The following is a 26,050-nucleotide window of genomic DNA, read 5'->3' as shown; positions in this document are numbered from 1 at the left end:
AATAAGCACCCACCATTCACTGAGTGCCTACTCTGTGGCAGGCCCCATGTCAGTTGTTTATATATGTTAGCCCAACTGAATGATCACAACACCCCGGTGTGACATTTCATTCCTTTTCTCACAGTTGAAGAAGCAAGTTTAGTATCACCTTCTAGGCTTAAAGTTTTCTGTGTAGTATAACACTGCTTTTTATTATCGTAAGAGAAAACATTAGAGCACCAAGAGAAAACTTGAAAGCATCTTAGTTCTAGTATTCTGTTACTTGGTTAACATCAACAATATTCAACCTATTTACTGATCCCTTAGTGCTACAATATTGCATGTGATTACAATATTCCTTTATCAAAATGATGGAATTGTGACTAGTCTTTTGGTTAAATCCTTTATTTGCATATGCATTAAAAAGTCTCATTTCTATAAAAGGTCAAATTCATGGGATATTCTTTTCAAGATTTCTAATTGAAGGAAAATGGAAGGCTCTCTTTCTCATGATTCAACTAAACTACTGCAGTTTAGTTAAAAGTGCCTATTTTAACAAAAGTTTTCATTTTTATGTTATGTCATATTTTAACCTTTCCAGATCTGGAACAGCCTTCAATTTCTAAATTTTGTTTTGTAAGTTACAGACAAAGATCATCATCAGAGGTGAAGTATAAACAGTCCTACACTGAAAACCATCCATCCACTCACTTACATAATAATGTTCCTCTCTCATGGAGCTTCCATTCTTGGGGGTGGGAGGAGATGGACATCCAAATAGGTATGTTAGATAATGATAAATCCTAAGAAATTTAATTATTTTTCTAGCAGTGACTAGCTTACTAAGTTTATTTTTCATGCTCACCAACTTTTGATTTGTTTCACATGTTGGCTGAGAGTTTAAATTATACATTTCAGTAGTGATAAGAAATAAAAGGGCAGAGTCTCCAAGACCTAAATGTTAAATAAAAGGCAGGTAATTTATTCTTTTTTTGGGCGGGGGGGGGGCTGCACCGTGTGGCTTGTGGGATCTCAGTTTCCCGACCAGGGAATGAACCCGGGCCACAGCAGTGAAAGCCCAGAATCCTAACCACTAAGCCACCAGGGAACTCCCTGGGTTATTTGTTCTTAAAGGTTGTTCGAAAGTAGCAGTTATTAAAGTCTTGGAGATGAGGAAATCTTTTCATTCATTCAGTGAATTTACTAAGACCAGAAAAAAACCACAAATGCATGAAATTCTGTAAACAGTCTCAGGTGGCCTAATACCCATGGACACCAGAGTAGGAAACTTCATTTCAAAGAGAATTCACAATCAGGAGCATGCGTGTGGGGTGGAGGAAAGAAGCTGATCAGAAAATTCTACCCAACTTAGATTCTTTGATTCTTGTGTAACCATCTTATTACAAATATGGGGGGGTGGAGAATCATAACAAAACTGAGATCCAAAGATATTAAGGTTTCCTGGCTCCTAGTTCACTGTTCCTTCTACTATGACTTCCATTAGGGCACAGACCTCTTAAGCAACTTCTCCATTAAACAAATCATTTTCCATCATTATGATGACTACACTACATTACTTGTGACAAATTTTAACCCTAAATCCTCTTTTACCATTACCCAGTCTGTGTACTAAAAGAAATAAAAATCAAGTTTATTATCAGCCTAAACTCAGTCTTGGAGAGGGCAGAAAACAGCATGCCATTTAAAAACAAATTGAGTTTTATTATAAATGTAGTACATGCAACGAAGTGAAAATTTCCAACAGTACTGAAAGCTGTAGGTGAAAAGTAAAAGTCCTACATCACAAACCAATGTCCCACAGTCCTACATCCCACAAGTAACCAATATGCTCTTTCCTTAAAAAACCTAAGATTATGAAAGCGAACATTTGCACACACATACCTCTGAAAAATACAATGGGCTCATAGGACTAGAATATTCTAACACTAAGGATGAATTAACTACCCATTAGGAGAATCAAGTGTTAATTATAAGTGGCAATACCACTTCAAATACAACAATTTATTAATTGTTATAGGATGGTCACTATAACAAGTATATGACATATTCACTTATAATTCAAGCAAGCAAGGGTAAGGCCTCCTAAAGATGTAAACAATCTAAACCACACTTCCATGGATCACAGAAGTAGAGTTGTGGGTAAAGAATACAACAGATGAACTCTTGCAGGAGAAAACTGAGGGGTCAGTGGAAAAAGCATTGCCTCAGGCTGTGTAACTGTCACTCAGGTAACAAAGCCATTTTTTGGCAATGTATCAAAGATAATTTCTTTGCTAGCCCACAGAGAATGCTACCAAAGTCCAGGGATTTTAAATGTATAAAAATTAATCCAGACAGGGAAAAAACCCACATTGTTAAAGAAATGCTCTCTCTTATAAAGCTGCGATGTCTGGGGTTTTGTTCATCAATGGACTATGTACCAACTCCTTTTTATAGAGATTAGTTTAATCACTTTGCTATACCAAATTAAGATGTGCAAATCCAAACTTTTATTCAAGACAGACAAACAAACATGATTTCATTTTTGAGGCTGTCTCTTGAGCATATTCTTGGTAAAGACTAAAGTACACATATTTAAGAGAAAGATCTTCCTCAAAGAAAAATAGCCTCAGAGAACGTTTTACCAAAAGTAGCATTGTTTATATAAAAAGCCTAACTTGGGCAGGGGAAAGAAAACTAATGATAAAAAACTTAACTTACCAAGAAGTGAAACAGGCTGGGTTACAGGAGGGGTGGGCAGATTCGTGGGTGCAGCAGGTGGCACAGCAGAACCATACATTTTCACACTGTCACCAGACTCGGCGTTTCCTCTAGCCCCAGACACCACTGTTGGAATGGGATTTCCAATAGATAAGTCTTTTGTAGTGTCTTCATTTATACCAGCGATAGTAGCTAAGGAATATAATTACATCAACATGTGAAGCTGAATAAATAATTATCTCCCGGTCAACATTCTTTTGCCATACTATAGGTCCTATTACTGGTCCATTCTCCCTCCTACTCTCAATTCCAAGAGGACAAGTGAACACAAAGGAAAAACATGCTTACAGTTTGGGATGTTTATTGGTGGAGTGTGAGGAGGAGGAATGGATACTGGTGGAGTTATAGGAGGTGGGGGTCCAGGAGGAAGAAAACCTAGAATAAGAAAAATAATGTCAACTGAAGTTGTGTCACTTTATTTCAGGCTCTAAAAAAAGAATGTCTTCTCAAATAACTTAGTGTACCTGGTGGTAAATGCATTGGGTTGAATCCTGGGCGCAGAAATGGTGGAGGAGGTGGAGGAGGAGGAACACCAGGACCAAAGCCTGGAGGGGGAATTCCCAAAGGAGGCGTGAAAGTGGGTGGCTGGAGAGCACCAACTACAGGAGGTCCCGGCTGATGTGGTGGGACCTAGAAAGAAAATGGAAAATGAAGGCACAAATCTAGCCACCCTCCCACCCACAGTGTGTAGAGACAAAGAAAATACTTTGTTGAGAAAATCTGAAAAAAGGAATCTCTAAATTGTGCTTATTATGTGAGTACACTTATTAGATAACAGGTGGTAATCTGCACCTACCCCTAAACAATAGAAACCACATATTTTTTCCCTTTTTCTATTTGGCCGCACCGCGCGGCATGCGGGATCTTAGTTCCACAACCAGGGGTCAAACCTGTGCCCCCTGCAGTGGAAGCGTGGAGTCGTAACCACTGGACCGCCAGGGAATTCCGAGAAATCACATATTTACTCTCTACTTTATGACAGCAAACTCACACTGTAATTCACCAGCACCTGTATTGGTGTTCTGCTAGAATATTAATATGTTAAAAAATGTCTCATGGTTAGGTCAATAAGTTTGAGAAATACAACTTTTTTTTTTTTGCGGTACGCGGGCCTCACTGTTGTGGCCTCTCCCGTTGCGGAGCCACTGCGCCACCAGGGAAGTCCCGAGAAATACAACTTTTAAAAAAGCTCCCTGGTGGCGCAGTGGTTGAGAGTCCGCCTGCCGATGCAGGGGACACGGGCTCGTGCCCCGGTCCGGGAAGATCCCACATGCTGCGGAGCGGCTGAGCCCGTGAGCCATGGCCGCTGAGCCTGCGCGTCCGGAGCCTGTGCTCCGCAACGGGAGAGGCCACAACAGTGAGGCCCGCGTACCGCAAAAAAAAAAAAAAAAAAAAAGGTACCTGGTAATCTGCACAGTGACTAAGATCACAGGTCCTTAGGGTCAAAGTGCCTGGTCCCCCTTTCAGGTCATTTTGTGACCTTGAGCAAGCTACTTACATTACACTCCCTAGACCTACCTCACTCATCTGTAAAATGGAAAAGTGCCAACCTCACATAATTATGGGGATTAAAGAGTGAATAAATATTAAGTGCTAGTGCCTGGCACTTAATAAATACCCAACATATGTTAGCTATTGTTACAAAAAAGTATAATCAATCTTAAGAGATTAGTCAAGTTTCTTTGACTTTCATTGAATCTTATTTAGAACCTGCACTGGAAGGCATATCCAAAAGGTCAGCTAAAGAGTGCCAATTTGAGGACTCCATTTATAAAATATCACAGCTAAGTATGTATCAAAGCATGTAATTTTCTCCTAACACTAGGAAAAATGAAGAAGCTAGGCAACCCAGTTTTGTGATAGCTCAGATTTATCTGATTCAGTTTTAACGTGAGAAATTGGGGAAAGAAGGTATTGAAAGAAAAGAAAAATCTAATGGATCATACATAAAAGTATGGGTCAAATATTTATAATTTTTACCAAAACATTACTTACTTAGCTCTTAACATGTAACAGGAAAATCACATCTCAAGTCAAAAAGGTTATGAGGTAAGACACTGAATAATCTCGACAGATGTAAGGCAATATGAAATTTATTCTGGTTTTTAAAAGCATTTATAAATAATAGGTCTGACATACCAACACACAAAAAATTAATATGCACTCATATCTTTGACTATGAATCTAGACATACATCTATAGTAAGACTTAGAAAGGTATCTTTCTAAAAGTTTAAACAATGCCCCAAATAGTCTTACCTGTGGAGGTGGTACTGTTATAGGTGCAGGAACAGGAATAGGAGGGACAGGCACAGGTAAAGGCTTAGGTATGGGTGATACTGGTTCTGTGTGTGAGGTTTCTGCCCCTCCATTTTGAGCAACTTCATTTTCATGCTTTTTGGGAATTCCCTTCCAATCTATGAGAGTTAAAGAAATTTAACAAAAGCTTACATTTCAGCTTATAACTTTAAACCCAGAAATGATTTTTTAAATGTTGATATTAAAATCAGAAAGCAGGACTTCCCTGGTGGCGCAGTGGTTAGGAATCCACCTGCCAATGCAGGGGACGTGGGTTCGAGCCCTGGTCCGGGAAGATCCCACGTGCCACGGAGCAACTAAGCCTGTGCACCACGACTACTGAGCCTGTGCTCTAGAGCCTGTGAGCCACAACTACTGAAGCCTGAGTGCCTAGAGCCCGTGCTCTGCAACAAGAGAAGCCACCACAATGAGAAGCCCGTGCACCACAACGAAGAGTAGCCCCCACTTGCCACAACTAGAGAAAAGCCCGCACTCAGCAACGAAGACCCAATTTATTTTTGGCAGCCAAAAATAAATTAAAAAAAAAACCAAACCCAAAACAGAGAGCATTCTGATTATTAAAGAAATGCCTATGCTGATCTCATAAACATTAATTATTTAAATTAACAATAGCAAACATGCAAAAAGAATGCTTACTTACGTGCCAGGCACAGTTCTAAGCTATATATATATTTATTTAATTCTCATAACCATCTATAAGTACCATCTATAAGTAGGTCCTACTATTATTATTCCCATTTCTCAAGAGGTGAAATCAAAAGACAATTTGCCCAAAGTCACATACCTAGTAGTGGCAGAGGTGGGATTCAACCCAGGCATATTTGGCTCTAAAGTCTCTGTTCTAAACCACAACAGTGTATTGTTTGGATTAAAGACCCTGGGAGGGAGGAGCAGGATTCTTTTTACCCTGGACCAGAGTCTCCCAGAATGCCTGGCACATAGTAGACCCTCAATACCTGTCTGCCTGAACAGAAACCTAGTCCGATCCTTAGGCGAAGGCATTACGCACCAAGGAGGGAGGAGGTGGTGTATGGGGAAAGTCCAGCATTGTTTCACTGCCTTTTGGCTTTTCAAATCATCACTCCTGACTGAAGTTCTTTAATGCTTTAAGTATTTACTGTACTTTGCCATGCCACCCTGTGCTCCTTTCATCCTGCTATCTATCAATCTTCAGGTTATGCCCCCACAAGCTGCCATTTTTCCTAATGCAATTCCACTATCAACCTGGCATTTTTAATATTCAGCCTACAAATAACTGCACCTCCTTGTCTTACACGTTTACTTTTGATGGCTTCTCTGGACATTTAAACATTTTCTAAGAAATTACTATGAAACAGTGGATTTTACTAACAATGTTCAGTTTGAGACTCATTTGATCTGTTAGGTTTTTACAGTGAAAAATTCTACCTAAGATCCACTTAATACTATAATTAATAATTAAGCCCATAATCAGTATTTATTTGTGTCTGCAACTCTCCCACTAAATGTAAGTTCTCCCACTAAATGTAAGTTGCATAAGGGCAAGGACCACATTTGTCTTATTCACTGTTGTTTCCTCAGTTTATTATAATGGAGAGACTGGCACCCACATAGTGGGTATTTGAAAAATCTCGAAATTCAGATCCTAAGGCAAAGAATAAACATTTGTCATAGCACTACCAAGGAAACAGATGAATTTTTTTTAAAAAAATTAAATACTGCTTTACCTGGATTAAGTGTATCACTGTCCAACATTCCTCCTTCACAAAAACTCTCCAGTTCTTCAGGCTTGACTTTGTCCCACGGAATATAAGTAACACCAAGTTCTACATCCCAATACTGCTTATAATCTGCCTTTATTCCTTTGTTTAAGGCCCAGGCAATCTATTTCACCATTTGTTAAAATATAAAAAGAAAGGAAAGGAGAAGAATGTCATAAATTGAGAGTTAACTGTTCCTCATGATTCTAATTACTCAGACTTTGTCAGCAAGGGAGCAATCTGGCCTGGCTTTCTCTGGATCTCACTCAAAACTTTATTCGGTGCTAAGAAACTGGTTACCCTACCATCTCACTTTGTTTCTCCTAGGATGGAAATCTGACTGGCAATCACTTCCTTACTCACTCTTCCAACCACCCACCACCCCGCAAACCCAGGCAGCATAAAACTTAAGAGAAAAGGAAAAAGTTTATCAGGGACAGGCTGAAGTTCCCTATACAACTCAGCATAAAAAAGTGGGGAGCACTTTTAAAAGTCTTGGGTAACTCGGAATTACTCAACATCAGACAAAATCCTTTTGCGGTGCGATCCAAGGGTAGAACATGGTATTATAACATTAAGGAAACACTGACTCTGGCCCCTCAGAGTAATACCCATGTACCTATATCTTTTCCTCTATCTTCAGTGAGTATTTTTCATAGTTCTAAGATGAGATGGCAAACTTTAAAATTAAAATGTGAAGAATACAAAATTTTCTGAATGACAAAATATTTTACAAAATGACATTATATTTAAAGCGCCAAGTAAATACCTTGATGAACCTACCTACCTTTAAAAAAAAAAGACAAAATTCTACCATGCACCTAACATTTAAAATTTTATTTTAACTCTTAGGAGATAACCTCTTTAAAAAAAGATGCACAGATAATGCCCCGTGTCCAAAATTACAGTTTTTTTAAAAAAGTCACATAATATTATATATTAAGTTTTAAAAGAAATGAATTATAAACTATAAAACAGTACCTTTATGGATTTCTGGTTCACTTTATAGTTTCCTCGGCTCAGTTTCTGCAGGGCACGGTTAGCATCTTGCCTATGAACCATAACAATATAGGCACAACCTCTGGGAGGAATCATCTGCTCCAAAAGATTTGAATATTATAAAATATAGTAACAAAAAAATAAAAAAGCAACAAGATATAATACTACGTAATCAGTTCCAACAAGCCCAATTCAAACCCCCTGCACCCTCCAGAGCCAGAGTTCTATAACTGGAGATTAAATTAACTTGTTAAATTGGTGGTTCCAGTTTGGTCTCAACTTCCAATTATCGACAAATCTACAGTTCCCCAAGCTTTGTTATATAAAGACTTTTTTAGAAAAACTTTTTAGAAAAAGGTTTTAGGTTAAACTTGGTGACCCAAGAAATGTAGTTAAATGCTAAACATGAACTCAGAACACCTGAACGCTAGCCACATCTTCTACAAACATGGGAAAATTTTAACTTAGGTTTCAAGTCCTTAATTTCATAGAGTAACATTAGTCACATCTAACTACTGTCATTAAGTGATTTAATAAATACTCACATTAATTGATTCAATTGGACCAAACTCTTCTAAGAGACTGGCAACATCCTGCTGAGTAGTCCTTTTGTCCAGCTGTCCCACCCAGAGTGTAGTACTACAAACTTAAAATAAAATTATAATCATAAAAATATACACATTCGATAATGAACAGCACTGTACTTTACATGAAAAAAATCATTAAAGAAGATATGCATGAGTTACATTAAGATACCACAAGTTTAAGTAGAAAACCCCATATACATTTAAAAAATTCTAGAAAGTTGTGGTAGTACTTCCAGAAATGGAACCAGGATAGTGAAAGGTAAACCTATGAGTTGGTAAAAAAAAATTGGTCTTTTTGAAGACACATCTGAAGATTTCATCTACGTAAACTAGGGCCAGAGAAGCAGTATTTTGCCCAAGATCGCCCTTGGCAAGTGAACACAAGAGCTAAGACTTGATCCCAACTATCTTGATCACCAACCAATTCAGTGCTTTTGTTCACTGCATGTAGCTGTTCCTTTCCAACTGTCGAGAGTATATGAGTTTTGTTTCACGTTGTGTCCTCGGTAATAAGCCTTGCAGAGTCAGAAGTTTTATATATGCCCTAGTTATACTATAAATTAAAATTTCATTAATAGCTAGAGTTGTATCAAGAATATGTCTAGCACACCTTATTAAACATATTCTAAACACATCATGAAATTTAGGAGATAATGTAAGCTAGTACATTCTGTAAATCATAAATCTTTATAAAAGAGGGCACTAGTTATTCTAGGGGGAAAAAACCCCACCTTTCCACCATGTGTAGGAGAACTAGTTAATGACTCTATTTCATACATTCGATTCAAGACACACTTCCTCATCATTAGTTTGGTTCGCTCCTCATTGCTGCTTTACAGCTGGCTTAATGTACAAAGGCAAATCCAAGGGTATATGCCAAAGCACAAATGAGTAAGACCTCATAAAGTGGTATTCTGCTAACAGTTATAAAACATTTTAAACTCATGACATGAAAAAAAATGCAGGAAATTTGAATATAAACGTTCACGTACCACTAGCAGTTTCTGGTTTGATTTGAGGAAGGCCTTTTTGTCGGCGCTCTCTTTCTTTTTCCCGATCCCTTCTTTCTTGGGATCGAGATCTAGGAGAATGTCGGCGTCTATCTCTGGACCGAGATCGAGAACGTCGATGACGAGACCTTCGAGTTCTAGAACCAGATCGAGATCGTCTCCTTTTTGGTGACCTAATATTTTCAGAACAAGGGAGAATGGATTAACACATGGAGGTAAAAAAGAAAATGTAAGCACGTGTTAATCTGAAAAAGAAAAAATACAACTAGGTAATTTAATGTTTGGGTATGTAAGAATTTGACAGCAGGGAATTCATTTTAAAGATTTTTAATATGCTCAAAGTTAGAAAGCACAAATATATTATAAATGAGATAAATAAAGATGCTAACTTATAAAAGTACCTCCCATCTTTGATACCTCTGGTACTATACTAAATAACATCTTTATAGTGAAGAAGCTAATGTCATCATTGAGATATACTGACTACTATTCTCTATCTTCTCAGTAAAGTCTTTTCTGTGGGAATTAAAACATGTAATCCGATTACAGTATTATTTATTCTCTTTCCACTTTTTTGGGTTGATAAATTGGTAAAAGAACTCTGAATACATAAATCTTATGATTCCATGTATATCTGTAAATAGGCATTAAAGCAACTCAAAGGGAAAATATGTGGGTTAAGATGACTTAATTTTTTAAAATTAATACTTCTCCTACCCCCAATCCACACATGCATACAAACATACCAAGTGTTATTTTATTAGTCCTGGGCATCTGAAAACAATCCAACTAGATTTTAAATTCTATCACTCCTAAAACATACATATTTGGATTAACATTTTCTATAAACTACCTGGATGCTGATCTAGATCTTGACTTTCTGTTATCGGACATGTGCCGCTTAACCTCTTGAATACAAGGTTGTTCTACTTCCATTTCCTTTAAAAAGAAAAACAAAACACAAAACCCATCATTAAAAGAGAAAGTGGCAATTATAAATAGAAAAAAACGGGACAAAAATCTAAAAAATGCTAAATTACAAATCTCTTGCCCTGAAAGTTCTCTTTTGGTTACTTGAGACCAAATTACTAGTTTAATAATGACTGGCCATGAGTGGGAAAAGTTTTTTTTATATGGTTTACAAGAGTAGAAGAAATACTGATCTACTTCTGGAAATTATTTCGTAAAAGTTACATACTGTGTTTACCAACCATCACCTAAAGCAGTGAATTAGGCACTGTTTAAACATTCTATACTCTATCTCAATCCTCACAAACCGTATGGAAATTTGTAGTATTATTATGTCCACTTTCCAAATGAAAAACTTCGCTCACAGAGAGGGCAAATCTGTGCCCGAAGTAATAGTCTTTCTTCATATTCAAAATGGAAGATAACAAGCCAACAGGCAGCAATCTATTTATAAATCAAGGGAACCATAAAGATAATCAACAATCTGAGAATGAAGTTTTACCTGATGTGCCTTTTGTGTAAGTGGTTCACTTTGTGCCTGAAAGGAAGTTTGGAAAGGCTGCTGCACGGGTGGAGTTGGAGGAATCACAGACTGAGCCATGGGAGGAAATGGAGGTGTAGGAAGAAGGCCAAATCCTGGCATCTGTCCATTAGGAGGAAGTGGAACCTTTTGTTTTTTAAAAAAATTGTACAAGCAGACTTTAAGTAATTAAAAAAAAAAACCTTGATCACGGAACCATGACTGACAATTCCTATTGGTACAATCTCTATTCAAAGAATTGTTATATATCCAAGAATACAGGGTAAAAATCCTACAACTCGTTTTAAAATTATGAATACATGATCTGGTTTTATAATTTAAAAACATAACTTCATTTATATGAGGAAGCAATGTGACAGACTGAACTTAAACTCAAAGGTACTCTCTATTGCAAACTGTCTCTCTTCAACTTTAAAGGCAATTAAGCTTTGGGGGGAGGAAAAGTGGCTAGAAGAATTGACTTCTAGGTATATTTTAAACATTTTACGCCAAGGGGAGTTTCAACCAACATGCCTAGGGTTGAATACATAATACTTAGGGTTTGATATTTAGGGTTTCAAATATCATAATAATGAGAGTAATGATGCCACAATGTAACAATTTTCTACATGTGACATTCCAACGCTAATAGAATTAAAAGTATAATTGTAATGCCATTATAGTATCCCAAAATATTCTTTCTAAATTATTAATAAACTTTCAGCAATTGTTAAACATCTGGAAATAAGTTCATAGGCTTTCTTTGTATTTTAAACAGGCTTATAAAATATTTTTCAAACTTCATTCCTCAGCAAGTCATTAAAATCACAATATCAATTTCATATGACCAAATACAGGCACATCTCAGATTCGATTCCAGGCCACTGTAATAAAGCGAATATCGCAATAAAGCAAGTCACATGAATTTTTTGGTTTTCCAGAGCATGTAAAAGTTATGTTTACACTATACTATAGTTTATTAAGTGTGCAATAGCATTATGTCTAAAAAAATCAACATATATACTTTAATTAAAAAATACTTTACTGGGCTTCCCTGGTGGCGCAGTGGTTGAGAGTCCGCCTGCCAATGCAGGGGAGACGGGTTCGTGCCCCGGTGCGGGAGGATCCCACATGCCGCGGAGCAGCTGGGCCCGTGAGCCATGGCCGCTGAGCCTGCATGTCCGGAGCCTGTGATCCGCAACGGGAGAGGCCACAACGGTGAGAGGCCCGCGTACCGCAAAAAAAAAAAAAAAAAAAAAAAAAAAAGCTTCTCACAAGGGAAATAGCTGTATAACTAAACAGGCCAGTTCCCTGAAATAGAACCACAATCTCTCTCTAAATTATTTAAACAAAAATGCCTATTAAATTATCAGCATGTAATGTTTAGCATCCTTGTTTTAATTAAAGCAAAAGCAACTCAAATCAGTTATGTACTCAACAGCTTTTACTGTAGCTATAGTATTTAGCCATGCACACAGCTAAGTAACAGTGGTCTGGGAAGTGCAACCCATATGCTCTAATGAATAGATCTTCAGTTATTAAAACTCAGCTATAAGAAAAATGCCTCTACCTGATGGTGCACTGGATCCTGCTGTATTGCCATCATTCGAGGTTGAAACTGATCCATGTTTTGGTGCTGGGTATATGCTGGTTGCTGCATGCCATCTCCAGGAAATCCACTAAAAAAGATGAGTAGTCTTTTCACCCATTCGAAAACACATGAATCTTAGCCACATTTATACTACAGAAACTTAAAGAATGCTGTTCAGGAGTTATTAATAATCAACACTTTACTGAATCATATATTTGCCTGTATTAACTTAAACACAGCATTTTCCCCAAAAGTCATTTTTAATTGTAAATCTGACAGGATCTCCTCTCCATTCAGAAGAAAACTCCAAATACCACAATTTAAAAAAAGAATTTTAAAAGACTATATGAAAAATGATTTCGTTATTAACTGTTACTTGCATTATGCCTTATTATGACTACCAAATCCCTATCTGCTGAGGAATCAAAAGAAAGCAACTCACAAGGGTGCCTGTGGAGGAGAAGCAGCAGTCGCAGCAACAGAAGGTACAGCAGCAGCAGATGCAGGGGGCGCAACAGCAGCAGCAGGTGCTGTGGTGGCGGCGGCGGCGGCAGCGGCGGTCGCAGCAGCGGCGGCGGCGGCAGCAGCGGCCGCAGCATCTTCCTTCTTCGATTCTTCCACAGCTTCCGGCTCATCGTCGTAATCAAATCTATCAAGTAGCTTCTGGAATAGGTGTGTATGTCAATTTTCCATTTTAAAATTCAGACTGTGATTCACTGAACAAAAAACTTTATAAAAACAGATATTTACCACCATCTATAATCCCGCAATGCTGTCATGTACAATTTCACCTTCCCACATGCCTCTTAGGACCCTAGTTCACAGACAATTTTTACACAAATGCCATTTTGAAAAGACACTTTAAAAAATTCTGTTTTTCTTCCCCAATTCTAAGTACAGTGTTTTCTTTTTGACTATTTTCTATATGATTTTATAACTAATAGTGATAGAAAGATTTTACCCATTCATTTTCCTAGACTAAAAACTTTTGGAACTTTGCACATATGAAAATGGGTACACATTTTCAGTCGGCTTTGTAAAATGTACAGAAAGAAAGACCATCTTATCCAATCATTATAAATGCCTACAGAAAAATGTCCACATGCCGCTTGATCGAGAATATGAAAAATAAGAGAATGGCACAGACAGGGCTGCAAAGTCTACCTGTGCACTTGCTTCTTTCTTAAAACTTCACAACCCACCTTAGATTACCAGAAACTTTCATTAAAAAAAAACCAAAAAATCAAAAAAACCAATCAGTGCACTTCACAGGATCACGTGTCTAGAAGAAGAGCCATTTAAAAATATGGTTACATTTACTCAGAAAAGAAGGAATGAAAGTAATGCAACCACTACTGTGTTTTGATAGATTATACACAATATTTCATCATCAAAAGAAACATGCAACGTACATATAGCTTCTTCTTCTTACAGACAAGGAGACTAAGGCTCGGGTAATTAAGAAACATGACCAAGACTGTACAGTTAATACATGTACAATTAGGATGTGGACAATGGTCTTTTCTACCTCAAAGCCCTCAGTCTCTGGCATCCAACAAGGCTGTCATTTCTCTCAGGCTGTGCCCTTCCTGCTCATGGATTTCCAACCTCAAATTCCTAAATTTGTATTGTTCTGTGATAGTTCTGCCTGGAAATTCTGGTTCTACTTTATTGGACAACAGATTTTTAAATTAGGAAAGGAAGTCCCCTTCTTGGACAACACTTCTGTTTCTTTCTTCATAATTCTAGGCCACGTGACTAAAAGTTCTTATAACAGAGCGATCTAACATGGCCCAGGCACCTTGCTGCTTTACGCACGTTAGCTTACTTAACCCTCATGGCAATAAAAAAAATATAGGTACTACCATAGCTCTTTTACAGTGGTACACAGTGAATACTAACTCAACATCAAGATAGAGTCGATGACAGGAGCCAAAATTAAAACCTGGGTCTAAACTGTCTACAAAAAAACCACAAAGCCTATGATCTTTGCAGTTTATCGCATATACACATGTTCCTTAAAGTTTTACGATTTATACCTATTGCTTGGGAGAAGATTTGAAGCAATTAAAAAATTAAACTGAGATCTCTACTATCTAAAGACATTTCTGTTGCTTTTTAGGAAACTGAAGATCTATGAAGCAGCCAAAATAGAAAAACTGTTCCCAGTCAGCTGTCTGACTAGCTTAAAATAGACCTTTACAGTCAAAGGAAAAGCACAGAATTCCTTTTTCTAAACTTAATATAACTAACAAACATTGGCCAACCCACTTAAGATAAAACACTAGAGGAATTAGTTGTAATTCAAATTAACAACAAAACAAGCATGTCAGTAGCACTGCTATTACTCAACATTTCTTTTTTGGAAGTCCTAGCCACCAGAACAGTAAGAAAAGAAAAAGAAACAGGCCTAGATGTTGAATGGGAAAAGTCAAATTTAGTAGCCTAAATTTTCTCTTAGAAAGAAGTAGCCTTAGATTTTCTCTTAGAAAATCTAAGGGAACAACTAGAAAACTAAGCTTCTAATACCATGATAATTTACAACATAAAATAAAAATCAGTAGTTTTCCTGTATGGCATTATTAACTAAACGAAAGTGTTATGAAACACTAAACATGAAAAATGAGTAAACATCTAAGAATAAATGACACAAGAAATGTATGACATATTAAAAATCTAATAAATTGAGATTCTGTGTAAGAAATTATCAGTACTTGTTAAATTAACCTATAAATTCATAAAAATTTATGCTGAAGTTCATCTGGTAAAGTATGCTGTGATGATCAATTATATGTGTTAACTTGGCCAGGTTATGGTGCCCAGTTGTTTGGTCAAAGATTAATATAGGGCTTCCCTGGTGGCGCAGTGGTTGAGAGTCCGCCTGCTGGTGCCCCGGACCGGGAAGATCCCACGTGCCACGGAGCGGCTGGGCCTGTGAGCCATGGCCACTGAGCCTGCGTGTCCGGAGCCTGTGCTCTGCAACGGGAGAATTACTATAGATGTTGCTGTGAAGGTATTTTAAAAATGTGATTAACAGGGAATTATTCCCTGGTGGTCCAATGGCTGGGACCTGCCCTTTCACTGCCATGGGCCCAGGTTCAATCCGTGGTCGGGGATCCCCACAAACCACATGTGCATGGCCAAAAACAAACAAACAAAACAAAACAAAACAAAGAAAACATTGGGAATTCCCTGGCGGTCCAGTGGTTAGGACTCTGTGTTCTCAGGGCCTGGGTTCAATCCCTAGTTGGGTACTAAGGTCCCATAAGCTGCATGGTGCAGCAAGGGAAAAAAAAGTGATTAACATTTAAATTAGTAGACTATGAATAAAGAAATACACTCTATAATGTGGCTGTGCCTCAACCAATCAAAGGCCTTAAGAGCAAGGACTTAGGTTTAGGTTTCCCAAAAAAGGCATTCTCAAGACAGCAACATGAAAACCTTGCCTTGCAGAATTCAGACTCAAGACTGCAGCATTAACTCTTACCTGAATTTCCAGCCTGCCACTCTGACCTACAAATTTCAAATTTGCCAGCCTCAACAACTGTGTGGGCCAATTCCTTAAAGAAAATCCCTCCCTTTCTCCCCTTTGTGTGTCTCTGTGTATAACTGGTTCTGCTTCTCTGGAGAACCCTAACACATATGCCCAAGAATAGCCAAAGAATGCCTGAAAAAGAGTAAGGGCAGAGAACACATCTAGAAATGAAATACAAGTTGCAAGTGTTTAAACTGTTATGTTGCAGAAATAAACAAAGATATTAGTGGGACAGAACAGTGTCCAAAGACAGACACAGAAACAAATGGGAATTAAATGTATGACAAAAGTTGTGAGAATTGGCTATTTCCAAAACAAAGATTTAACTATCTTGAACCATATTCTAAAATAGGTTCTCGATAGATTGAGACAAACATGAAAAACAAAAATATAAAACTACTAGAAGAAAGAGAATTTTTAATACAAGTTCAGAGAGTTTTCCTCATCACAACACAACACAGAAGACTAAAAAACAAAACCACAATACATAACAATTTATGTTCACATATGGATGGGAACATACACAACTCTGTTCAAAGCAGAGTGGAACTGATTTCCCTTTCTACTTTAGAACTTTCTGTATTATTTGCAATTTTTTCCCTAAAAGCATGTACTTCTTTTGTACTAGAATAACAAGCAGTAATTATCATATGGATTCTTAATTTGGACTACCAGCAATAAAGTTTTGTATCTTAGAATGTTAGAAAGAATCAAAAATTTTAGAGATGATTGAAAGATACTTCGTTCTAGGATTTTCAAACTTTTGTGGTTTTTGCACTGCAACTTGTAAAATGAGATGAAACTGTATATAGTCATAAATCCAGTAAATAGACATGACATAAACAGACAAGAGTGGAGTTGTCTGGGCTAACATTTCAACAGGAAGCTCTAAGCTAGGCATATCCAGCACATCTATATCCTTAGTGGCAGCTCCTTAAACATAATGAAGGCCCAACAGAGAAGTTGGAAGACACTCAACCAACCCAAACCCTCATATTATAGATATGGTAACTAATGTTTTTAACAGCAGAAAACAGAAAGCAACTTAAATGTCTATCAATAGGGGAATGGCTAAATTGTGATGTCTCTGTGTAATGGAATACTCCTAATAAGCACTCAGTAAATGTGTAGATTTACATCTATTAACCTTAACAACAAAGAGACAAGAGGATTAATATCAAAACAAGCAAGTTAAAAACAGTGTGTATGTATATATATGTGTATATATATACTAAAAACACACATTTTTATATATGCACACACATATATAATGACCAAAAAAGAAAAGCATATATCCAGGCAATTAATTCTGAAAAGATACACAGCAAAATGTTACAGTAGTTACCTTCACGTATGGGGGTTAATGGTGAATGTTCCCCTGTTTACTTTCCTTTACACTGTTTACTTTTCCTTTATATTGAAAATTGTGCAATGAGTATATATTAGATTTTTAACCAGGAATAATAATCAATGTTTTGATGTCGAGGGGGAAAATCCCTCAAATTACAAAACAACAAAATGAACAAGCCAGAGAAGCTAGAGAAGGGGTAACTTCCACATTCCAAGTTGAGTGATGTAAACAATGGGGTGGGTTATGTGAGAGAAGCATACCTTGTCAAATGCAGTTTTTTGTTCAGGTTGGGGGAAAGCAGCTTTTTGTTCAGGTGGTTGTGTAGGAGCTGTCTTTAACTGAGCTGTGATAGCCTGAACCTGAGCCATCACAGCATTGTCAATGGCGGGAGACTGTGGTTTTGGAGGCTGTTGAAAAGTCTGAAGGATCTGCTGAAGCTTAAAGAATGGGAAGACTGATAAACCACATAATAAAGTATAATCACAGTATCAAAAGTTAATTTACTAAAAAAAAACCTTAATGGTGACTCAAAATAGCATAGGCACAGAGTAAACTGGAAAAAGGAACCAACCTTTTAATAATGGTTACGTTTATTGTGAATGAATGTATCAGGGATATAAGATGTGTCACTTAAGGTTAAAAATGTATGCTGATACCCCAACAGTAGAAAATGATGGTCAGAGAAAAGAGAAAATACACTGAATTGTGAACAAGGTAAATATGTTTTCTAAAAAAGTGTAAAAAAAATCATCTCCACCAATCCAAATAATTTTGAAATCTGGAAATGCTAGAATTGTGAGCAACAATACCACCAGTCAGCGGTTCTGCAGTTCTCTCCAAAGGGGTACTGCTATTTCTCAGTGTGCTGTTCCCTTGTTTCCCACATTTCCCCTATTATCCCTATGTAGTATCCCTTCCCTTCCTAGTAAAGGCCTTTCTATTTGAAAAGTAGAAATATTTCCTCCCCACAATGTGCTCATTAACTAGGAATGAAAAATAAGAACTGACAACAGTACCTAACTGCAAACAATTTAATCTTTGGATAGGCAGTTTACCTGTTGACCTTGAGTTGTCTGAAACAGTTGGGCCACAGCAGCAAAAGCATCAGAGCTGGGCAACTGTGGTACAGTTGGTATGGAGTTTGTAGTGGCTTGTGAGGGTTCAGAAGAAACTTTAACTGGAGGTGGAGGTGAACCTAAAAAAGAAAAGATCATTAAGCACTCGGTAAACTTTAACTCATAAATATTCCTTTTAATCTCCATTAAGCTTCTTTACTAAAATAATACTGCATTCAGTTTAACATAGAGTAAAAAATACAGATTATGGTAATACAGCCTATACGGTAACAAGCACTGAATACTTTTATTAGAAATAAGAATTATGGGAAGAAAACTATACCTTCTAAGATGTAAACTCAAGTTTCCTTCTTATAGAAAACTTCCATCACTATAAACAGACTCCAAACACTTCATGCACAAAAAATTATACCATCTTCTAAGCTCACAGATACATCTGCCATACCTTCATTATTAGTAACATTTTCTGTTACTGGGGCGGCATTACTGGTTCCTGCTGCCATGTCCAAAAGCGGTTGAATGATTTCAATTTTGAATACTCCATTTTTTTGCCAAAGGTTCAGCACACGAACTATTTTACTCTGTTATGTGTGAGAAAACATAAATATACAATAAATATTTGCATAAATAATTTATTATACCTCTTACAAAAAGAGGAGGAAAAAAAAACCACCCCAGGCTAATATTTCCATGCTATATCTGTTTTCATAAACAGAAAAAAATCTATCATCAGAATTACAACCTGGTTAAACTACACTAACTGACCTTTCTTCAGTAGTGCAATCTAGAGTAAGAAACAGAAGGGCGGAAAGAAAGAGAAAAGAAATATAACCTAGAGGATCAAAAGAAATGCATTATAATACTTAAAAATGTATCTGAAGTTTCCATTATATTTTACTTATGAGTACAAAGAAACAACCATTTATCTTACAGAAGTGAAGAATTTCCCGGGATGACTATAACAGTTAAAATATTTAAGACAATTATTGGCCTGTAATTGTTAGGTAAATTGTTTTGTGGACTAGTAAATATGAAGGAGATCCAGAGAAAACGTGTTATTCATGGTTGTAACTCTTATTTCCTACTCATGGAATGATCTTCTTTTCTCTTGTATATTTTCCCCACAAGAGCATTCCTTCAAGAATATACAGAATCCATAACACTCAAATTTATATGCCGTTTATTGTAGTCTCCAGTCTTCATTTTTCTGAGTCTACCAGTGCATTTCTCCCACCTACTGGAGTCTAGTTTTCTGTCTATAATGTTTTTCTATCTTTTTATAGTACATAGTAAAACCAGCTATAAATGTGAGGAATTAAATACTGTAGTCTGATTGCTAATGAATACCATTTACATTCTAGCAGCTCCATATGCTGGGGAAAGCCATCAATTATTGGTCCCTTCCTTTTGGAATAAGCAACAATCTGAGATAAGCACTGCTCTCCTCTACTTGCAGAATTTCTTTACCGTTCAACCACAAGAAATCTTTCCAACAATGTCTTCTTAAAGCAAGACTGTGCTCCTTTTATATTTCAACAGTACAACATTCCTGAAGGACTTCCCAAGAAAACAGATATGACTACTATAGAAAAAACTGGGTTTTGTTTCAAGTTCATGATTATCTTTCTAGTAACACAGAAGGCTTTAAATATCTAATATACATTTAAATAGATTTAAGTAGATACAAAAACAAAACCAAAACAAGAATACAAGCTTAATTTAAAAATTATAAACTCTACCTTATCTTCAGATGGACAAAGATACAAATATTGGAATGTGGCAGTTATGTTTTTAGAGAATCTTGGCCCAAAAACATCTTTATCAGTTCCAAACTGATGACGAGACTGTCTCACAATTGAGTCGATTACATATAATCCCGGAACCTTGTATTCTGGTTTACACTACAAAGATTAAAGATGTAAATTCAATACAGGAAAAGCAAATCACAATTTGACACCCATTAATCTCACTTTCATGAAACTATATATCCAAGAATTACTTCTATTTAGAAACTACTTGAATGTTTAGTTCTCACTGGCTAGCTTGTCAAATTTCCCACAGGTCTGTACAGAATTGCCATTCTCTTGATACTTCAGACCCCCAATATTTCACTTTTCTCTGATCCCTCTGTCTCCCCACACACAACTTCCCAAAATCAACATGACTTTACCAATCCCTAAGCCACCTCCATACAAATCCACTTATTATGGATAAATCTCTGCTGTAATTCATCCTGCTCAAAAAAATAATTTTTACCTTTTAAAATTATCAAGGAGATCATTTTAACAACATATCAATTTCAATTCTATTAAAGTACAGTACCAGAGAAACAAAAACTGAAAGGAGAGGTCATTTTTGGCCTTTCAAATTGACAAGGTAAAATGAATAGACAGACACCTGCACACATTTCTGGTGGTACAACCTTTACAAAAGATTTAGCAATAAAAGTAAAGCCTTATTTGATCCATCAAGTCTATTTCTAGAAATTTATCCTAAGGAAAACAATTAAGATGCCTCTGAATTTTTTCCACAAGGCTAGCCACTGAAGTGAAATGGCCAGTAATAGGGAACTGGCTTAGTAAATCGTGAAAAACAATCATATGTTAGAATACTTTGCAGATGTTTATAATAAATTCCGTGGGAAAAGCAGGTTATCCATCAGCCTATGTCTTCATTTTCCTTTTATAAATGTACATACTAAAACATGAGTAAATATTCATCATAACTGGGGTGGTGGCATATAGGTAATTTTAATCGTTTTTCCGTTTTATTTACTGGTACTTTGATTTGCTACTATAAAAACCTCTATTGACTATACTTTTTAGTCTGTTGGAGCTCTAACTCCTATCTCACAGCCAGTATTAAATGGCCATGGACCAGAGACACTCCCACACACATTTATTAGAGTGTACTACATGGCATAGCTCCAGGTTGGGGGAGAAGACAAGGATATCTAAGTAAGCCTCCGTTCTCAGTCCTTTACTGAGAAAGACGTGTGCTAATCACACCATATAATCGTAGAAGTGAAAAACTGTTTAATTATGAAGGGAGCAGGGGAAAGTTGGAAAAACTTTAAGAAGTGATTTCATTTGAAGTACTCCAAGATGAGTTAAATGTCAACAGAGCAGACAGGGCAAAGGGGAGAGAAAGCACATCAGGCTCAAGGAAGAGTCCTGTTCAGTAGAGAAGAAACTGTTGTTGAATCCTACCTCATAGTAAGTGCTCAAACAGTACTGCTATAAATTTTTGTTTTGTTAGAAAAAAAAAAAAAAACTCTAGTGATTAAAAAGAACTTCTAGTGACAACTTTTCTGTAGAGTGGCTTTAGAAGCAATTATCCAAATTACTATTTACAAAGTAAATTACAAATACTGATCACAACTAAAATGAGGTAATAAATAAATGGATAGTTACCTTTTTGATGAACTTTTCCACTATTTGAACTACATGCTTATAAAGCTGAAAAGAATGAAAAGAAAATCATTATCCAGTTTACATACTTCTACATTCCTTGTAATTAGAAAATACTTAAAAATCTTGAAATTTGCACAATTTGAATTAATTCCCAAGATGATACTGAAAAAACATGGGAAATAATCCAGAGTCAACCCATAGTCAACAACTGAAAACATCTTAACACATCATAATGAAACTACAAACTAAAACAGAAAACTACAAAAATTCCCCCAAACACAAGGTCCTTTTCTTAGATTTTTAATCAGTGAATCTTCATAAAGTAGTTTATTAAGGAACTTTATGAGAGGGCTAAGAACAATGGAACTGGAACTAAATAATGCAGTTTTTAAAGAGACTCACTTATTCAAGGTGTGACTGGGTAAGACATTTAATTTCATGAAGTCCAAGGTTTTTAAATAAAAATGAAGCTAATACTCCACTGATTTATGATAAGAATTAAATCAAAACAAAACAAAACAAAACAAACAAAAAACCCTCTGCCATTCTACTCTCTACTTCAATGAGTTCAACTTTTTTTAGCACCACACACAAAAAGGCAATTATGTGAGGTGATGGACGTGTCAATTGGCTTAACTGAGGTAATCATTTCACAATGTACATGTGTATCAAATCGTGTTCTATTACATTATATTACTGAATTTGTCAATTATACCTCAGTAAAGCTAAAAAATATAAAGGGAAAATATTAACAACAAAACAGGTTTTGAAATAATATGTTACAACATAGATGCACCATACTGTATTATTATGTACTTTCAGCAAAACCTGGTGAGTGTTCTTCGATTCAGGCCTGAAGTAATTCACAAGATGAATTCTCACATTTAACAATAACATTTTCAAAATTTCAAAAACATTTTCCAAATTAAATACATTTCTTTTACGCTTACCTTAATAGCTTTAATAGCAGCTTTCGTGATGAGAATCATCTTGGCTCGAGAGATGGGAGGCTTCATATCCATAAGTGAAAAGAGCTTAAAAAACAGAAAAAGAGGAAAAAAATGTTTTAATTACAAGTAAAATTAGAGGTTAATCCTTCAGTTCTACAAATATATCTGTAATATATTAACTAAAAGAATAATAAATTTTGGGGGCTTCCCTGGTGGTGCAGTGGTTGAGAGTCCACCTGCCGATGCAGGGGACACGGGTTCGTGCCCCGGTCCGGGAAGATCCCACATGCCACGGAGCGGCTGGGCCCCTGAGCCATGGCCGCTGAGCCTGCGCATCCGGAGCCTGTGCTCCGCAACGGGAGAGGCCACAACAGTGAGAGGCCCGTGTACCACAAAAAAAAAAAAAAAAAAAGACTAATAAATTTTTGGAACTAAGTTTAATAATTCGTCTAGTAAAGAAAAACAAGAGCGTTCCTACATACTGGCATCACCACTTCGAAAATACAATGGGAAAAAATCATATTAAAAGTAGCAAAAGAGGGGGAAAAAGGTAAAATATTTACAAAATCTGTAACAGAAAAAATTACAAAACTTTGCTGGAGAACTCAAAAATGATTTGAATGGAAACAAACACACCATGTTCCTGTACTGAAAATGGCAATACTGTGACTCAATATTTAATATTTCATTCCAAACCTCATTGAGATTTTGGAGAACTTCAAATAATTCTAACGTTCATTTGGAGAAACACATGTATTACATCAGGCAAGAAATTTAACATGCCATTATAAAGCCTGAATTCACAATTTCTTGATTTAGTCAGGAATAAAAATGACACCATATTTAACAAATCTCACTACAGTAAATCCAGCAATCAGGTGCTCACAGGAGACTTAACCACACATGCATACTCCTTCCCCCTGAAGTTTAAATCCAACCAAGATATAATGATAGCCCATAGAGGGTTACAAAGATAAAAGACATTAAGCTTATATCTAGTTTCTTAAATTCTTGTTTTTGTTTTGTTTTAATCATAGACACACACATACTCTTCTAAAAATACATCTTGAAATAAGTTTCAGGGCTTCCTGAGCATTATCAACCTTATATGAACCATGTTTCCATTTCTTTCTAATTAATGTTGGTATTTCAAATACGGAACCCCTAAGACATAGACCATCTTTACTAGACCACTACTAAGAGGCTACCCTAAAGAACAAAAGTCTCCTTTCCCAGAATAAATAGCCCTACCTAGCAACATACCTTAAATTCCCTGGCAACAGAATTTTCACAGCTTTTCAAAACTACAGACACAATGGACTACAGACAACGGTAACAGTAATTTTTAGAAAAAGTACGCAATGAAAGATATACTCAATATAAGAACCAGATACATACCCTGCCTAAGCAGAGAAAAGCAGAATTTTTCCATAAATAATACTAAGATACAGAAAATGGGAAAAACACAAAGATATTAACACAGAAATTCATTTTTTAAAAACAGATTAAGTAAATAAGGTCATTCTTTATCATTTTATTTACCAACATAATTAAAATTCTCCTTGAGAATAAAAGCTCACTAATTGAAAAACAATTAGAAAGGAGACAGTAATCTTTGAAACTATAAAAACTAATGAGAAAATACGAAATGATTTAAAATATTTCAACTTCAACACAAACTGAAAAATATCAACACTGCATGAAATATACAGCACACATTTTATAAAAGGGCATGTTCTGCCCATTTCTAAGTTATAAAAGTTATTAAGACAGTTGTTTATTACCGTAGTTCTATTTCCTTCTCTGGACCTTAAAGCAGAGAAAGGGGAGACAAAAAAGTTTACACATGGATCTTAAGAATAAGCAACAGTGGGACTTCCCTGGTGGCACAGTGGTTAAGAATCCGCCTGCCAGTGCAGGGGACATGGGTTCAATCCCTGGTCTGGGAAGATCCCACATGCCGCAGAGCAGCTAATAAGCCCATGCACCACAACTACTGAGCCTGCGAGCCACAACTACTGAGCCCACGTGCCACAACTACTGAAGCCCACGGGCCTAGAGCCTGTGCTCCACAACAAGAGAAACCACCGCAGTGAGAAGCCCGAGCACCACAACGAAGAGTAGCCCCCGCTTGCCGCAACTAGAAAAAGCCCACGCGCAGCAACAAATACCCAACACAGCCACAAAAAAAAAAAAAAAAAAAAGAATAAGCAACAGTGAGAACTACTTCTCTGGCCATTAAAAGCTTAAGAGACTCATATTTCAATGAAGCCTAAGCCAGAGCTAATATTCATTTAATGTCCCAAATAGCACTTCTTGATTATTTCCGCAGTAGGGAACTCCCCATATTAAAACAAAACAAAACAGACAACTGAGCACAGAAGACAGACCAGTGGTATCTTCTGATGAAACGTTCCACAGTTTATACTTAAATCATAATTTATTTAAAAAAATTAAAATACAGACTACAGGCAATAGAACAGCAAGAGAGCATTCAAGTGCTACCATCTAAGAGACAGAGGAAGGGTGTTTATTCCACTAAAGAAGGCACAACTCAGGAAAAGAGGAGGGAACCAACACTGAGTGCTTATGTATAAGGAAGAATTACCTTTGGTGGTACATTATCTCATTTAATCATATTAACAATTAACATAGATTGTTACACCTATTTTGAGATGATACCCAAAGGGATTGCATCTGTTTCGGATGATGCCCAGGGAACGGGTCTGGACTACAATTTGTTGATTTTAAAGCTTACAATCCTTAATAGCATAGTCATCTCCTTATACAATTGCTGCTTATTGACTAAATACATGCAGAGACCATTAACTACGATGGAGAACACAGACAAAATATCAAGTAGGCATCTGTGCCTGTCTATATGTATACTGTATTGATTCAGGGATAATGATAAGACATAATGAATTTAATTTGGGATGCCTACTGAATATTCAGGTAGAGCTATCAGCAGACTGGAAAATGCATCTTGAACAAAGAAGAGGTTCTGCTAGAAACTGAAAGGTCACAGAATCAAAGCCATGAGGATGAGTAAGACGAGAACAAAGATGATATAATTAACTAGGGTATACCAAATATTTCAATGTGGTACAGAGAAGGGAGTTGCACAAAGGAACACCAGGAAAATAACAGAAATTAAAGGTATTTGGCAAAGTCAAATGTTATAAATTAGCTTTTGTGTATGAACGACTAGTATATCATCTGCAACAGGGCA

The 26,050-nt window shown here is 36.6% G+C and overlaps 1 protein-coding gene across 3 annotated transcripts in view; it reads right to left on the bottom strand.

Moving 5' to 3' along the window:
- Nucleotides 1-26,050, bottom strand: part of SCAF4 (SR-related CTD associated factor 4) — a 60,779-nt gene that overhangs the window by 16,820 nt on the left and 17,909 nt on the right. The window contains exons 2-19 of one of the 3 annotated variants that reach the window (XM_030880749.3): nt 22,819-22,902; nt 21,869-21,913; nt 20,195-20,356; nt 18,901-19,036; nt 18,435-18,574; nt 17,640-17,810; nt 12,936-13,156; nt 12,473-12,581; nt 10,885-11,049; nt 10,267-10,352; nt 9,396-9,586; nt 8,362-8,462; nt 7,799-7,912; nt 6,785-6,941; nt 5,019-5,176; nt 3,225-3,390; nt 3,049-3,135; nt 2,701-2,892 (exon numbers count right to left, since the gene is read on the bottom strand). In XM_030880749.3, coding sequence (XP_030736609.1) covers nt 2,701-2,892; nt 3,049-3,135; nt 3,225-3,390; nt 5,019-5,176; nt 6,785-6,941; nt 7,799-7,912; nt 8,362-8,462; nt 9,396-9,586; nt 10,267-10,352; nt 10,885-11,049; nt 12,473-12,581; nt 12,936-13,156; nt 17,640-17,810; nt 18,435-18,574; nt 18,901-19,036; nt 20,195-20,356; nt 21,869-21,913; nt 22,819-22,902 — 2,485 coding nt within the window. Of the gene's footprint in view, nt 1-2,700; nt 2,893-3,048; nt 3,136-3,224; nt 3,391-5,018; nt 5,177-6,784; nt 6,942-7,798; nt 7,913-8,361; nt 8,463-9,395; nt 9,587-10,266; nt 10,353-10,884; nt 11,050-12,472; nt 12,582-12,935; nt 13,157-17,639; nt 17,817-18,434; nt 18,575-18,900; nt 19,037-20,194; nt 20,357-21,868; nt 21,914-22,818; nt 22,903-26,050 lie in introns of all 3 variants that reach the window. The other 2 variants (XM_030880752.3, XM_030880748.3) reach the window with 2 other exon arrangements.

Source organism: Globicephala melas, chromosome 4, assembly GCF_963455315.2.
Source record: "Globicephala melas chromosome 4, mGloMel1.2, whole genome shotgun sequence".
Classification (NCBI taxonomy): domain Eukaryota; kingdom Metazoa; phylum Chordata; class Mammalia; order Artiodactyla; family Delphinidae; genus Globicephala; species Globicephala melas.
This window is presented reverse-complemented; position numbering and strand designations above follow the sequence as displayed.